General features: G+C 38.3%; 1 protein-coding gene across 1 annotated transcript; it reads left to right on the top strand.

The window, feature by feature from the left end:
* The first annotated feature begins 262 nt into the window (after positions 1-262).
* On the top strand, positions 263-7,104 carry LOC136232552 (secretory carrier-associated membrane protein 4). Its single transcript, XM_066021774.1, has 12 exons — positions 263-447; positions 1,707-1,811; positions 1,903-1,965; positions 2,173-2,206; positions 2,309-2,431; positions 4,557-4,619; positions 4,698-4,791; positions 5,431-5,476; positions 5,570-5,637; positions 5,788-5,836; positions 6,558-6,623; positions 6,799-7,104. Exons 1-12 carry the CDS (start codon positions 388-390, stop codon positions 6,829-6,831), a joined length of 804 nt encoding a protein of 267 aa, XP_065877846.1. The 5' UTR covers positions 263-387; the 3' UTR covers positions 6,832-7,104.
* Positions 7,105-15,796: the final 8,692 nt, after the last annotated feature.

Here is a 15,796-nt window from a genome sequence, read left to right as displayed (position 1 = left end):
TATTCTAATTCGGATTCAAAATAGTAATAATCGCCGTGCAAATACAAAAGATTACTGTAATTCAAAATTCGTTCCCTCGTAATTACGTTATTGCAGACAAACTCAAGCCCAACCGACTTTAGGTGGAGGGGTACTATTGGAAAACCCAAAACGATCATCAATTTCGTGAAATTTTAAAATGTAGAAGGGCAAAATCGGCATATGAAAATTCCAAATGAGATCCCGCGTCACACACAAGCCGATCCGGACCGATAAAAATTAAAAATCCGCACTATCAAAAGCTTCGATAAAGTTGAAAACGTAGAGAGTGTTTAGTCTCTCAATTTCAACTCCACAGCGTTCAATTCGTCAGATTTATCGCATAACTTTGAGATCTGGAGAGACGTCATGAGTCGGTTTAGCAATGATCCTAACCCATTCGATGAAGAAGAGGTCAATCCCTTCTCGGTAATTCCTCTCCCTTCTTTTACTCTTCTAGATCTGTTAATATTTCCGTTTTAATTTTGCTATGCTTCTTCCTTTTTCTATTTTTAGTTTCGGATTTCGATTTGGATCTGGATGCGTTTCTACTGAATTTAGTTATTTGTTGGTTTTGAATTTATTTTTCTGATTTTTTAGTAACATTTTAGTAATTTCGAATCATTCAGTTGTGAATACATGAATTTCGGATATTTGAAGAGGAAAGTTGCTTCCTAGCTGAAGTAGCGCAGTCTTAAGTTACTAACTGCTGCTTGAATGATTATTCACTTATTCCTATCTTAAGTCCGTAGTTCAGTACTAAAAAATGGTATGATCTTTTGTGATCTTCGTAGAATCACCAGCTGTTATATTATAAACTACACTAAGCTTCACAACGAACTCAATGCGATAGTTCAATTACCGCAATATGGTTTTTTTATTGGTAACCTCCTGTGCTCATTTCTTACAATATAAAGCACCATGTGCTGTGATCATTAACTGAGATTTGGTTTCGGTGGAGATAATTCAATTTTTGGGTGACAGTTGTCAAATCAGCTTGGTTCTTTCTAAAATTTATTTTCTGCGTTTTTTCAATATATATATATATATATATATATATAATCTTCATCATTTGAAAGCATTTCTCTTGTAGTCTGAAGATTATAGAAATATTGTCTAGGGTCTACCCAGTCACATTACTTAAACTAGAGTCACAAGGGAAATATCCAAGGACTCATCTTCATTCAATGTTATTGAAATTGAACCTTTTGAAGTTAGGAACTTGGGATGTTGAATCTTCTCCCTATGAACTTTCCTTACTGATTCAAAAAGATAAATCGCCTCTTTTGATTATGTAGGTAACTGTTGGTTTATTTCTTAAATCCTGTGAACCAATTGTTTGGATGGTGCAAAAAATGGTCTTGTAAACAATGTAGTGGACTGATCAGACACCCTCTTAATAATGCATGCTACAAATTGCACATTTTTAATTCGAAGTTCCATAGGCATATTTTTGACTTGAGTCCTCCTGATTGCACAAAATGTCAGTCTTAAAACCACTGGGTTGCCCAAGTTTGTTTCTACGGCTTGGGGAATCAGCAAGCTACTATGCAGTGTCAAACTCTGTCATTGTCTCTTCATATTACTTTGTTCAAGTCTTCATATAGTTGCTTGTCTGTGTCATGCTTTAACAAATATCTTACGATGTATTTTCTCTAAAATGTGCCTCTCACTGGGAAACCTTGCAGAATGGTGGTACAGTTCCTGCAGCAAAGTCACGAAGTCCTTGGTCTGAACCTGCTGGATTTGGGCACAATGATGCAACAGTGGACATTCCCCTTGATGCAATGAATGTAATTAAGCTCTGCTTTCTCCTTTTTCAATATGTTCGCATTCACTTGACTGAGCTTCTGAATCTGCATTGTACTGTCTTCAATAATCCAGGATCCAAAGAAGAAGGAGAAAGAGCTTTCATCATGGGAAGCTGATCTCAAAAGAAGGGAAAAGGTAAAAATCCGATCTGAGAATAAGTATTCATATGTAAATTTCATATAATATATTATGTTGATATTTCATCGCGAAGCTTTAAATATGAATTCCCACTTAATTTTGAGTGTCTTAAGTATTTATATTGTAGCTTTTGATATATATATATATTTTTTAATCTTTCTATATCTGTTGTTTATTGAGGATTTACTCTGGTTTTCACGACAGGAAATCAAAAGGAGAGAAGATGCTGTTGCACAAGGCAAGCAATAACATTACAACCCAATTTTTGTTCTTTTTGGAATCATGTATAATATTTGTGAAATGTTTAATTATTATTTTTGTTCATGATGTTGTATATCAGCTGGTGTACCTGTAGATGATAAAAATTGGCCTCCATTTTTCCCCATCATTCATCATGACATAGCAAATGAAATACCTATAAATGCTCAACGGCTCCAGTATTTGGCTTTTGCAAGTTGGTTAGGTATATGCTTGTTGTTTTCCCTGCTTCAATTAAAGTTTGCGGAGAATATGTTTTCTGCTTTTACATTGAAATTGTAACAAGTACAATTTGATTTTGTGCTATCATGCAAGTTGCAGACTCAATTTAGATAGTAATTGAGGTAAGTGGTGTTCTTTGTACACACACCCATGCTGTCTAGACAGTACTGTGTAGGCAATGGGAAGAAGAAGAGGAAGAGGGAAGCAGGCATGCCTGCTATGTTCAGCATACACACATTTCCTAACTTCAGTTTATTAATATTAATGTCATATGTACAGCACTAGTCCTTATTTGTTATATTTTCATTTTATTTTTGGGTAAAGAGGCTTTTATTCAACTACCTGGAATTCTGATTTTTTATTTTTCATTTTATTTATTAAAAAGTGATCTGCTAAATTGTTCTCCTTATATTTAAAAAGATGACAATGTTTTTTCATTTTATAGTTAATGCTTTGAGCTCAAGTAGCTAGAGTTCCCTCATTTGCGATCCTTGGGAAATGGATTAAGTTGGCCCTATTGAGTAGCTTGATGCATTCATAGTTATTAAAAGGTGCCATGGGTTCCTAGAATGTAAGTGCAAGGTGCACAAAACGAAAATAATATATGGAATTATAAATAACAACAATTGACATTTGAAATGCAACAAATAGTCAAATACTAAAACATATCCGATTATGTCTAATCTTATCATAAGTTCTAGCCTGAAATAAATTTCAAAATAACTATTAACTCTTCCATAATCATAATTTATAATTATAAATTCCAAATCTAAAGATTAAAGTTCAATAAAACCCTCTATTAATTAACTAATAGATGAAACTACTTTTCATCAAGACCAAAGTTTCCATAATCCATATTCATCACCCGTCAAAGTCATCACCACCACTACCATCATGTCCAATCTCAAATTCATCTTCAAGGTTCTTGATCTCATCCTCTTCATCTTCAAGAATCAAGGTATTCATTTACAAAGTCAGATTCTGCTTCCTCAGTTTCTTCTTTCTCAAACACTAGAAAATGATGCTTTGACCTTCTCCTTTGGCCTAGGTCTATTACTTGAAGTGGAAGTATTCATGATACTTTTTCCTACTCGAGTATGATAATTTCAGCCGTAGATGATATAGATAGGGAAGTTTGAGATTGAACAACCACTTTTTGAGTTGGAACTCTTAAGATTGCGCCTTGGTGCCTCAAGCAAGGTGCTATGCTCACAAATGAGTGCCCAGATGTGCGCCTCTTGTATTGCCTTTCGCGTCTGAGTGTGCCTTTGATAATTATGGATGCATAATCTCCCTTTAATCCTTTAGTGCAGTGTGGTAAAGTGAAGTAAAATCCATGGACCAAACCCATTATATCCACCCTGTAGGAACTAGGAGATCACCCAAGGCTACCTTGAGCTCACAAAGGTCAGACCATTGGATCCTATTCAACCAATGGCACACATTTGCCTTTCCACTCTTAGGTTTGGGCAATAGTGGTGTAAGCCGGACAATCACTCGTCCATTGTCTTTAGAAGAGTTGCTCAGAGCAAAGACTATGAAAGCTTTAACTCTGTTTTTGGTTGTGTTGTTGGAGTTTTTGCCTGTCATTGCCCTTTGGTAACCCATTCCCATTTTGAGCAGAACAGGTTTAGTAATTCGTTGATTTCTGTTGGCAAGAGCCAATAAGGATCATTAACTATGCAGATTCTAGAAGCTAAAAAAGAGTATCTTGAACCAAATAAGGTTTGCTTGAGTGGTAAAGGGCCTCAAGTCCCTTAAGCTAGAGACCTGGAGTTTGAGTCTTAGTGTATGCATTAAAATTTGAATTGGAAGGATCCACCTAAAGGTTGCCTGACCAGCCTCAGACTGCTTAACAAGATTAATTAAAAAAAAGGAAGTCTTGAGCAATTTCAGTAATCAGGTGCATCGATATTCCTAGTTTGGTAGATGCTGCTACTTGTGCAATTATACTCAATTTGATGGAATGTCATGCAACTTTCTTATTCGTCGTGCTGATTCCTTGTCATATTGCTGGAAAAAAATCTCAGTTTAATATGTATTTTAGTATTTAAGGTTACAATTAACTTGTATCAAATGCTCATACTCCTTTGGTTCATTAAATGCAGGTGTAGTTCTTTGTCTTTCATTTAATGTCATTGCTATTCTGGTCAATTGGATCAGGGGGGGCGGTAAGCACTTGAACTGTATCAGAAATTTTTGGCTTTCCAGGTTCAATTTGAATTATTGACAAGGTTCTTTATATGCAGGAGTCAAAATTTTTCTGCTTGCATCAATCTATGCTCTATCTGGAATACCTATGTCTTATATTTTATGGTACAAGCCTCTTTATCGTGCAATGAGGTAAGTTTTTTCATTGCTGTCATCATTTTGATTGGATTGTAAGGAGGACATACATTAGGGCAATGGCTCCTAAAATAAACGAATCACTATTCTAATAGGTAGTAATGAGAGTTTATGTGCCAACATATGTCAATGCCACATTTTGAAATCCTTTTGTCTTTTTCATGTATTCTGACAAAAATTAAGTTGCTACTCAGTAGAAGTGGGTGGTTCATTACTCTGATTTTTCAGTGAACCTTTTCTGTACACTTGTCCTTCGGTGAAAGTTCTCATTCCTTGCATAGGTGCAGAAATTTACTAAGCATTATTGGTGACTTTTACTACTGATTTTTGCTTGTCGTCAAACAAATCTCAACATGCTAATCCTCGGCGGAGATACCCTTAGTTAATTTGAGTATTACTGAACATACCATGATAAAACTAGCAGTATATGTATACAGATGCATAAAAAAAAAAAGGGCGGCCCGGTCGCATTACGCGTCCCCGCTGAGCGAGGGTCCGGGGAGGGGTCCCACCACAAGGGTGTATTGGGGGCAAGCCTTCCCTTGCCAATTTAATTGGCAAGAGGCCGCTCCTAAGACTCGAACCCGTGAATATTTTCCTTACTTTTCTAAGTGGCTCTTTGCTTTGAACCTGCAGGACAGATAGTGCATTGAAGTTTGGCTGGTTTTTCATGTTTTACCTGGTGAGTTTCAGCCATCACCACACTGGTTAATGTGTCACTTCTGTAGTCACTAGATATTTCTACTTACACCTTAATGGATATTGTTTGTTACAGCTTCACATAGGGTTCTGTATATTTGCTTCTATTGCCCCTCCAATTGTTTTCCGCGGGGAGTCGTTGACGTAAGTTCTCATATTTTACAGTTTTAAATTACATTCGGGAGTCAGGAGAAGTCGTGAAAGTTAATTTCTATGGGTTCATTAGAATATAACATAACATTCATTGCTACACTTGTCTTCCGAAACTAATGTTTGCTCGTTGTTAAATTACAGTGGCATCCTTCCGGCAATTGATGTCATTTCTGATAATTTGTTGGTTGGGGTAAGTTGGATTGTCTTGGCACACATGCTAATTTTATTTGTTTTACTAGCATTACTAATTTCTTGATAATGGTTAGCTAGAACTACTTGAACTGCAACTTCTGATATTTCTTGAAAGGGACTACTCAATTATAAACGGAGTTTCTAAAGATCAGTAAATTTATCCTTTAAAAGGTTTATATTTGTTAAGAGTGTTGAATATTTTATTCAACTGAATGTGGTCACAACTCGAGAATGATAGGCCATATTGATTGTGTTCTTACTCTTTCTTTTCAATGTTTGTCACAGTTCAGTAAAGATTTAGGTTGTAATGATAATGCTCATGTTCAATGTGTTTATGGAATAATTTTTTCAATTGAATAAATTATCAATTGATTTAAAACCTTTAGAAGGATTGGAGTAGGTATAGTATTCCATTAAATATGTGAGTTGTAGATTCTAATTTATCAACATACGAAATTACTGAGAGAAGTGTACACATGTACAGAATATTAGAGTAAACTTCTTAATTTGAGATAAATTCCAGGTGTGGTTAAAAAAATTGAAGCATCGGCTAGCAATTACGTAATTAAATATTTGCCAGAGAATTATGTTATATCATACACCAGGGAATTTGATGCCTTTGTGGCGGATTGTGATAGGTTACTTACTTCAAATTGACATCATTATGTTTAGTCATTAAATCCAGCTGCTAATTTATTTATTTATTTTTGTTAATGCAGATATTCTACTTGGTGGGCTTTGGTCTGTTCTGCTTAGAGTCTCTTCTAAGTTTGTGGGTTCTTCAGGTTAGATGTGAAATCTATTCTTTCCAAGTTCACTATTATATTGACTCGAGAGTAGAGTCATTTCAGTTCATGGTTTTTGGAAGCTATTGTTATGCGGCAGAATTATGAATTCGTACTATTAATGTGGCTGCAAAAATTCTGTTGCGCTTATTGACTTTGTTTTACTTTTGTGCAGAAAATTTACATGTATTTCAGGGGGCATAAATGAGAATATATACAATGATCGTCGATCGGTGATCCGAATTCAGTTAATACCTTTTAGGTATATGACTGCGTCTCAGAGTATATATACTTGATTCTATAATTCCTTCCTGTTATATGATTGTTGGAGCGTATACGAGTAGAGGGCGTGCTTTAGTGTATTTTAGGAATTGAATCTGTCTTTTTTTTTTGTTTTTGTTTTTCTATATATAATTAGGTCTTTTATTTCGGAATATTGCATTTATAAAGCAATAAATTTTTTATATTTATTTTCTTTGAAGAGCTGGGTTTGTGGACTGGAGAGCCCTTTTGGGTGTTTTGTAAGTTGCAGTGCATGGCTAATTCTCGTTTTCTAAGCACCTGTTTTTATGCTCAGCTTAGATGTAGCGTATACACACACGTGTCTTTGATTTAGTTCAAATAGTTTTTTTTTTTTAGTATAGATTTATACATGTCTTTGATATGTTATTGATTAATAATAACAAGACGTACAAGTGCAGTAGAGATATCGAGATGCGACAGTCAGGGCTCTGGGCATAAGCTAGGAGTGCGGCCACCTAGGGCCAAGGCCAAAAGGGGCCCAAATTTTTATTTTTATTGTATATACAGTAATTTTGTTTGTTATAAATGTAGTTATAATACACGTTCAAAACTAAAAAAGGGTCAAATATAAAATGGTTCCAAATTTTTATTTTAAACTTTTCAATAAGCCCTGACGACAGTGCTCTGTCAATTATGACTGAAAATTTGTAAAAAAATGGTTTTGAAAGGAAATTGTTTGGACCTAAAATATGCAACTATCTGAAACGTTGCATCTAGTGGTCTTGGTGGTGGTCCTTAAAACGTTTATATTTTATCTATTTAAAGAGGACAAGTAACAGAATGTTTGGTTTTTTTTATTCGACTTTTTTTCCTTTATTTTTTCCTCTTTCCCTAAAGTTCGATTGATTGAGAACCAAATCTCTGCGACTTTTGTTTGATCTGTGGTTTTTATTATTTATGTGATAACTTCTATATATGGTTTGAGTTTGTTGATGCATTTGTTTTATCTAGGGATGCCAATGGGTAGGATATTTGTGGGTAGTGCTAATCTCAAACACTTACCTGTTTATTCTTTAATTATCTGTATTCGTTCCATTACTCTAATGGGTAACTTTTTTCATCTCATACCTGTCCCATTTAATTCCCGGGTGTCTGTGGGTATCTTTACCCTTTAAGAATAAAAAAATAAAATAAAAAATATTACAAATTTAACAAAGTGTAAATTTAATAAACCATCTATCTAAAAATTGAACAAATTGAATTTTAATTACTAAGAATAAAGTAGTTTAGTTGTATCATTAAATGGTTGAATAACACAAGTTGGGGTTCAAATCTCACATATTACATCTAAAAGACAATAATATTTTTTAACATGGTACCTTCTATGCTTACTTTGTTTTTGACAAAGTAAACTTTACTTTGTTTTTTCAACCATTGGATGAGTTTACTTTGTCAAAATTCATCATCATCCAATGGTTGAAAAAACAAAGTAAGACTTACTTTATCAAAAACAAAGTAAGCATAGCCTAACCCTTTTTAACATATACAAGAGTTATGACGGGTAACGGATACCCTGGAGGGTATTCTCATACCCGTCCAATTACCTTAACGGGTAATTATTTCGATCCCATACCCGTCCTGTACCCTTTTATACAGGGGTACGTGTAGTCCAATTAGGATCGGGTAGTGCAGGGTACCTGCAGGTAACGAGTACCTGGGGGGTATTCCCATACCTGTTCCATTATCCTAATGGGTAATTATTTCGATCCCATATCCGTTCCATACGCTTTTATTCAAGGTACGAGTAGTTCCATTATGATCGGGTAGTGTCGGGTACTTACGGGTACAGTACCAATTGCCATCCCTAATTTTATCTCGAGAGATAATAGTCAATTGACTAAATCGGTTTTAAGAAAACTGATTTTACCAAATTTCATATTACTCTATTCTATTTTCTGTTCATAAAATAGGGTTGAACTGATTTTATCAAACTTCATATTACTCTATTCTATTTTCTGTTCATAAAATAGGGTTTAAATAAATTTCCTAATTTCAATTGATTTTTTTATATTTTCAAGTTTATGATATGTTTCTTTAAATATTGAATTTTTTGTATCGTTGTTTTTTGAATTAATAATTACTAATAATTTTAAGACAAATTTATTTATTATTTTTTCAAAGAGATGTAAAGGAATATCTTAATTAGATTACCTTGATGAACGGGATATAATTTTAGAATTTTGAACAGAAAAATTATATTCAGATATATTGGACTAAATTATTAAATACTCCAATATTGAAGGCGATAGCTACATCTACCTCATCCTCGCTAATACCCATCCTCTCTAATTTTTTTTGGTAGGCAAAGAAAAAGAAAAGAAAAAAGCCGAAAACCCTTAACCCGGGATTAGCCTGGGAAAGCTAATCCCAACTTGATCAGCATAAAGAAGTGAAAAGAGGAAGTCCGGAGGGGAAGAAAAGGTAAAGACGCCAAGCATCATCTCCTGGCCCTCAGCCGCCAGGCGGTCAGCAACCCTGTTTTGCTCCCTGAGGACATGCCCAAAACTGATGGAGTCGAAGGAGGAACATAACCTCTTGATCCCTTTTAGCAAATTTTGGTTACCTAAGCAAAAGGACTTATTTTCAGAAATAGATCTGACAGCCTCAAGGTTGTCCGATTCCACAAGAACCCTTTTAAGACCCAGGTTTTTAGCAAGTCTAAGCACAGAGAAAATTTCCTAAAGCTCAGCGGTGAAGGAAGATCCTACTCCAAGGTTCTGAGCGAAGCCAGACACTCAGGCACCTCCAGCGTCTCTTAAGACTCCACCAGCTGCAATCTTACCATTTGCAAGACAGGAACCATCCGTATTTAACTTAACAGTCCCTTCCCCAGGTTTACTCCAACCCAAAAGCTGAACCACTTTCCTCTGGCAAGAAAAAGGTAAACCCTCCTCTTTAAAGCTATCAATAATAGAATTAATTTTTTTAGAAAATTAGGCCTATAAATTAGGAAAGGAAGCTGTTCCCTCTCCAAAAATATCCGCATTCCTCCACTGCCACAGCTGGTGACAAACAACAACGAAGAGAATAGCACCATGCTCAAGGTTAGGAAGTAACAAGCCTTTAACACCATCTGTGAACCAATCTTGACCAGGATAGGCAAAGAAATTAGGCAGCTCAGAGCTCGAAAGAACTTCCCTCCACACCTTATTGCTCTTTTCACAGTCTCTAAGAGTATGGCAGATAGTCTCAGGCTGACCTTTGCATCTACAACAAGTGTCAGCCTCCACTAAATGCCGTCTTTTCCTTTCTACGTTTGTGAGCAATCTGCCTTTAGCCCCAAGCCACATGAAACTCCTAATGCGGTAGGGAACCTTCAGGGCCCAAATGCTTTTCCAAGCAGCTGAGGGAGGATAGTCAGGATTAATAGAGAAAGCCTCAAAATCAGATCTACACGAAAAGTCCCCGTTATTTGTAAGGGACCAACAATAACTATCCCTATCATCCTCATCATTGCTCACCTTAACTCCCCTGATCTTCAGGAGCGATTTCGGATTAAGGTAATCCTCAAACTTAGACCAAATCCACTTTCCCTCTGAGTCCACCACATCAGCAATACTCCAGTGACGGATCTCCATTGGAGGAGGAGGATTACACTCCTCCAATAAGGACTTTCCCCCCAGCCAGGTGTCGTTCCAAAATCTAATAGATCTGCCATTGCCCACAGACCAACCAATCCCAGAGCAGAACTTGGAAAAGACTGCATTAACCCCTTTCCATAGGAAAGAACAACAAGGAACTTTATCTTTTGGCCCCCCAAAGACCTTATCTTTTCCTATACTTACCACATAACAAACGAACCCAAAGAGCCGATGGGGACTGCCACATTCTCCACAGAAGCTTCATCAACAACACTTTGTTATTGTCTCTGGCTTGTCTAATTCCTAAACCACCCCTTTCTTTAGGTTGGCAGACATCCTTCCATGGAACCAGATGAATTTTATTACCTTCTTCCGAGTTCCCCCAAAGAAAACGACGATTGATTTTATCAAGGCCATTAAGAACAGGTTCATGCTGTTGGTCCCTGGTAATTAGTTCCAAGAGGGGGGGGGGGGGGGGGGTTAGGAACTAATATAAGTTTTTCGCGTTTTAATTAAGCTGACAGGAAGTTATTTTAAGAGTTTATTAACTCAGCGTTTGGTCAGCTTGGTGAGAAATGTTTCAAGACAGCTTTAGTCAGATGTTGACTAAAGTTGTTTTCTTGTGAGTTGAGAATTGACACTCTTGGAGGTCAGCTTCTAACTCAGCACCACTTATTTACTCAAGGTCAGCTTAGGCAATTTATATGCTGAGTAAATATAGCAAACAACACATGCAATATAAGAGAGAGTTCAGAGATTACTCAGTATCACTTATCCTGGTTCGGCCTCACTGCCTACGTCCAGTCCCCAGAGTCCTCCGGGCTTTTTGAATCCAATACTGAGCTCTTTAACGGTAGAGCACAAACCAATTACAAGGCAGTTGAATATGCAAGAGTACCTTCCTCTATTCGTCTACTCAACTCCTACTAAGTGCTACAACCCAACACCTAGATTTCTTTACCACTGAATGCTTACAACCAAGCACTCAGCTTAACACTCTCAATATTCTTATTGATCACAAACTTGTTCTTTTTATGCTAAAGAACACTTTAGATGATTACACAACAATCAATCTAGCATTTACACAGAAAATGGAAAAGTTGGTGTAAGATCTTTTTGTATTTGAGTGCTTTCAAGATTTTCTCTCTTTGTATTTTTCTCTTGATGCTTCAGTAATGATCCAAGGTTCTTCATTGTCCTTTTATTGAAGGAAATTGCAGATTTGGATCGTTTGAATTGTTGTTACCGTTAATACCAAAACGGCTCTTTTGGGGAACAATTTCTGGTCAGCTTCAGACTGTTCCGCCATTCCCTTTCTCTGTTTTCTTCAGGCGTCAGGTTTGTCTTCTTGCGTCTGGCTTGTCTTTTTGTGCCAGTTGTATTTTACCAATAATCCAATGACCCATGTCTCTTGGAATTAGTCTTTTGTGTCTCTTCGAGGTTCCAATTATTGGTGTAGAAGATTGGCAGACTTTGTCCTTTAGTGAACGGATCCTTCATGCTGTCCTGACTGTGACTCAGCTTCATTCGTTATCCTCGAATGTTCAACTTCTATACTGAGTTGCTTCGTGGTTAGCTCTGTTCTGTTTATACGCTGCTGAAGAAGTCTTTTGTTTTAGTCAGCTTCGTTCTGGCATCTTAGACTAAAACTTCTGATACGGAGTTCTACTCCATTCGGCTTCCATTTTGTCATGCTGAGTTTCGTTCCACTCAGCTTTGCTTATGCTGACTTCTGTCCTATCTTACTTTATATATATATTCTTGCACTCAATATTGAACAAACACATTAGTACAATTAAATCAAAGCATTTAAATTTAATTTCCTCTTAATCATGGATGATTTTGTCAAATCAAAATCTTGTGGAAAGGTGTTTCAACAAACTCCCCCATTTTGATGTTGGCAAAATACATAATTACGGAACTCAGTTATAAGTTGCCCCATGATGGATTACTCCCCCGTAAAGGTTGCACATATTGTCTTAACTTAATTCTAAACCTTCCAAGATCTAATTGAATTAGACTTAAGACATTTGTGTATACTGACTTAGTTTTAGATTTGAGCTTGTTTGGATTTAAGTCAGTTTTTCAAAATATTAGTAGTATGTTGTCTCTCAGTTTATTGCATAAGTTGTTTTGGTGTTAATGCATACTGAGTGTGTTTGACTTCTTGATTTGTTTGTTCAAATTTTATTAGTCAGGTCAGGAAGAAAACTAATACTTATTATTGTTAACTTGAGGAAAAATCCTTGATCGGAGCACTTCCCTGTGAGGTGCCGTTGGGATCGGCTGGGGACACTCCGATGCCAAAGTCAGTAAGATGGATCAAGGAACCCAACGGAATTGACAAGAATGGTGAGAATGTGTGTGTACCTTGATAACCTAGGGGATCAGGCTATATATAGCTGGGAAGTTGTAACCTTCAGGTAACTAGAAAGTCTCCATTAATGCCTCATTAATGGCGGTTACGGGTTATTCTGAACCTGGAGGATTAGCTAATTAATAACTCATTAATGATCTTTTATGGCCGAGTCAGCGCCCAGCCGTTATAGAGGCGAAGGGAGAGATTCGCCCCATAGGTCCGCCAACGGATCTCTCTGAGCTGATCTGGGGAGATCCGCCAACCAGCTTCCTTTAGGAGACCACTACGCGGCGTACTTTGAGGTGAATATCCCTTTTGGTCCTCAGGATAATATCTCAATGTTATCAGAAGCCCCCCCAAATGTCCTTAAAGTCCTTTAGGGCTTTTGAACTTCCGCGCGCCGTCATAGACACTTGCATTAATGAGCACATTGTTCCGTGCCATTGGATGATTGACACGTGTAGTGGACACACTGTCCCAGGAAGAAGAACACTTCTTTCTTCTTCTTACGCTTTCTCTTTCCTCCTCATTTCCCCATTTTCCTCCTGCGCTCGAAGTTTTTCTGGGATTTCCTCTGGGTTTTGCACCAAGCTTCCGATTTCTCATGTAAGTTTATTTTATTTTCGCTTTAACTTTTCCTGGATGTTTAGAAGTTCGTCTTCATCTTCTAGATCAACTTCGGAACTTTTTAATTCCTCTCCTCCTCCTGAAATTGAAGTAGATTTTAGCTGGACTACCTCGTCGTCGGAGAACTCTCATTCTTCCGAGGACACGGTTAATTCCGATTTAGCCGAGTTTGATAACTCGGCGCGTAATCACTACCAGACTCGTTCCACTAGGAATCCCTCTCTTTTTACTTCTATCTCCGGTGCTGCTCCGGCCGGTGACCCTAGGTGGTTCCGGGGATCAATGGCCTCTTCTTCGATACCTCCCAAGAAAAAGAATCCCCGAGCGGAGTCCACTCCGTCTCGCATGAATGCCGCGGATCTAGTGAATCTGGCGGATCGCTTTCCCTGGATCAAAAATTATGAGACCCAGCTCGTCGCATCTCATCAACGTCCTTCCTGTCCGCCTAGCGGCTTCCTCACAGTGTATAGTAGTCATGTGGAGAGAGGGTTCCGACTTCCTCTTCTAAAGATGATGGCGGACATCCTCTCTTACTTTGACATCACAGTCAGCCAGCTACATCCTAACTGCTAGTTGGACATTTCTTTAGACTGCTACCTGGCCTCGAATTTAGGAGTTGTATACATGGGCCGTATCTTTAGAGCTTTTCACAAACCCTCAAAAAGGAAGTCCGAATCCTATCTCACGTTCGCCAAGTTCGGAGCTTATTTGCCTTTTAGCGAAAAAATGTCTAATGTTCATTGCTGGGATGAGAAATTCTTCTACGTGAAGATAAAGGATGGCGAACCATTGGGCTTTCCTTCAGTTTGGAATCCCAGGCCACTACATATGACAGGTGACATGCGAATTTTAACGAACAGTGATGAGGAGGTGGCGGAGCTCATGAAGCAGATTAAGGCGGATGCATGGACTTATGCAGATGCCTTAGCTTTCATGATGAGTGATATCCCATTGATTCGCCGGGAAAAGGATAAATTTATTTACTCAAAGATTGCGCAATTTGACCAAGGTACCCTTCATTTCTTCGTGAACTTTGATTACTTTAATGTTTTCTTTGGCAGGGGTGTGTCTAAGGCCAATCACGCTCTTGCAGAGACATGCAGGAAGTTTTTGGAGGCTGAAGCACGCAAGAAAGGTCAAGCGGTGAATCCTCAAGCTGATACGGGTAAACGTCCCGCAGAGAAGGTGGTTGATCCGCCACTAAAGAGGAGGAAGCCCAACACCACTGGGGGCCTTAAGCTTATGGCGGACGCCATGAGGTCCGCCAAACCTGCTGAGGAGATTGCACATGTAGTTTATCTTTTGATTTCCTTTCGTTCATCAAGTTTCGGACCGGAGTATGACTCTTTTATGTTTGTGTAGTCGGTGAAGCCTGATATTGGTGGATACTGGTCCGCCAAATTGGGAGCCCAAGGTTCTTTTGAGAACGAATCCATCCTAAATGATCTGGATGAGGCCTTGGGTCAGGTGGGCGAAGTGCAGAGGAACTATGACCAGATTCCTGGTTCAATTCATGCTCAAAAGGGGAAGACGGAGCTCCTTTCGGTGAGTTTCTTTTAGAAAAGATGTAGAAAGTATTAGTTCCTTAGTCCTTTTGCTTTTTGATTGAATCGTTTGTTTTTGACAGTTGTATGCTCGCCTTCGCACCATGGAAAATGAGCTCCTTTAGAATGTGGCGGATAAGGCAACTATTGAGAGGTTGGAGAAAGAGATAGTGGAAGCTAATTCCACTATCGCTTCTATTAATGCAGGTCTTGCTTCTGCGAATGCAAACCTTGCTTCTGCCACAGCCGCCTTAGTTCTCAGGGATGAGGAGATTAAGAGTCTAAAGGCAAAGATTGCATCTGATGCCAAGAGCCACGAAGACGCCCTTGGAGAAGCTGAATACATGGCGGGTGTGCAAGCTTTTTATTACGGCGAGATGCTTATGGCGTACTTCTCCTTGGCGCATCCTGAGATTAACTTCACAGATCCGCAATTCGCCGTCCCTGAACCGGAAGATGTGGCGAAGTTCAATAAAATGCCAGACGCTAAGGAGTACCTCCGTGATTACGTTCGGAGATGGATGAAGGGACCTATGGAGGAAACCAAACCCTCTACTACGGTCTTGGTGGATGAGCTTGATGAAGTGCCCCTTAAGGCGGATGCAGAACCAATTCCTGTCCAGGCTCTTCCACTTGGTCCCGCATCTTTGGCGAATAAGGAGGTATCTCCTGATGGCGTATCTGCGCATGTGGAGAAGGAGGATCCCCAAGCAAGCACCGTGGGCGAAGAAAGCGCGAAGGAGGATGCTCCTATTGTTG

Source organism: Euphorbia lathyris, chromosome 6, assembly GCF_963576675.1.
Source record: "Euphorbia lathyris chromosome 6, ddEupLath1.1, whole genome shotgun sequence".
Classification (NCBI taxonomy): Eukaryota; Viridiplantae; Streptophyta; class Magnoliopsida; order Malpighiales; family Euphorbiaceae; genus Euphorbia; species Euphorbia lathyris.
Note: the sequence above shows the minus strand (reverse complement) of the source record. Positions and strands in the feature narration are given on the sequence as shown.

Coding starts and splice junctions, on each gene's coding strand:
- LOC136232552 (XM_066021774.1), top strand. CDS start 388: ATGAGTCGGTTTAGCAATGATCCTAACCCATTCGATGAAGAAGAGGTC. Junction 5,638..5,787: donor TTCCGCGGGGAGTCGTTGAC/GTAAGTTCTCAT, acceptor GTTAAATTACAG/TGGCATCCTTCCGGCAATTG. Junction 6,624..6,798: donor TAAGTTTGTGGGTTCTTCAG/GTTAGATGTGAA, acceptor ACTTTTGTGCAG/AAAATTTACATGTATTTCAG.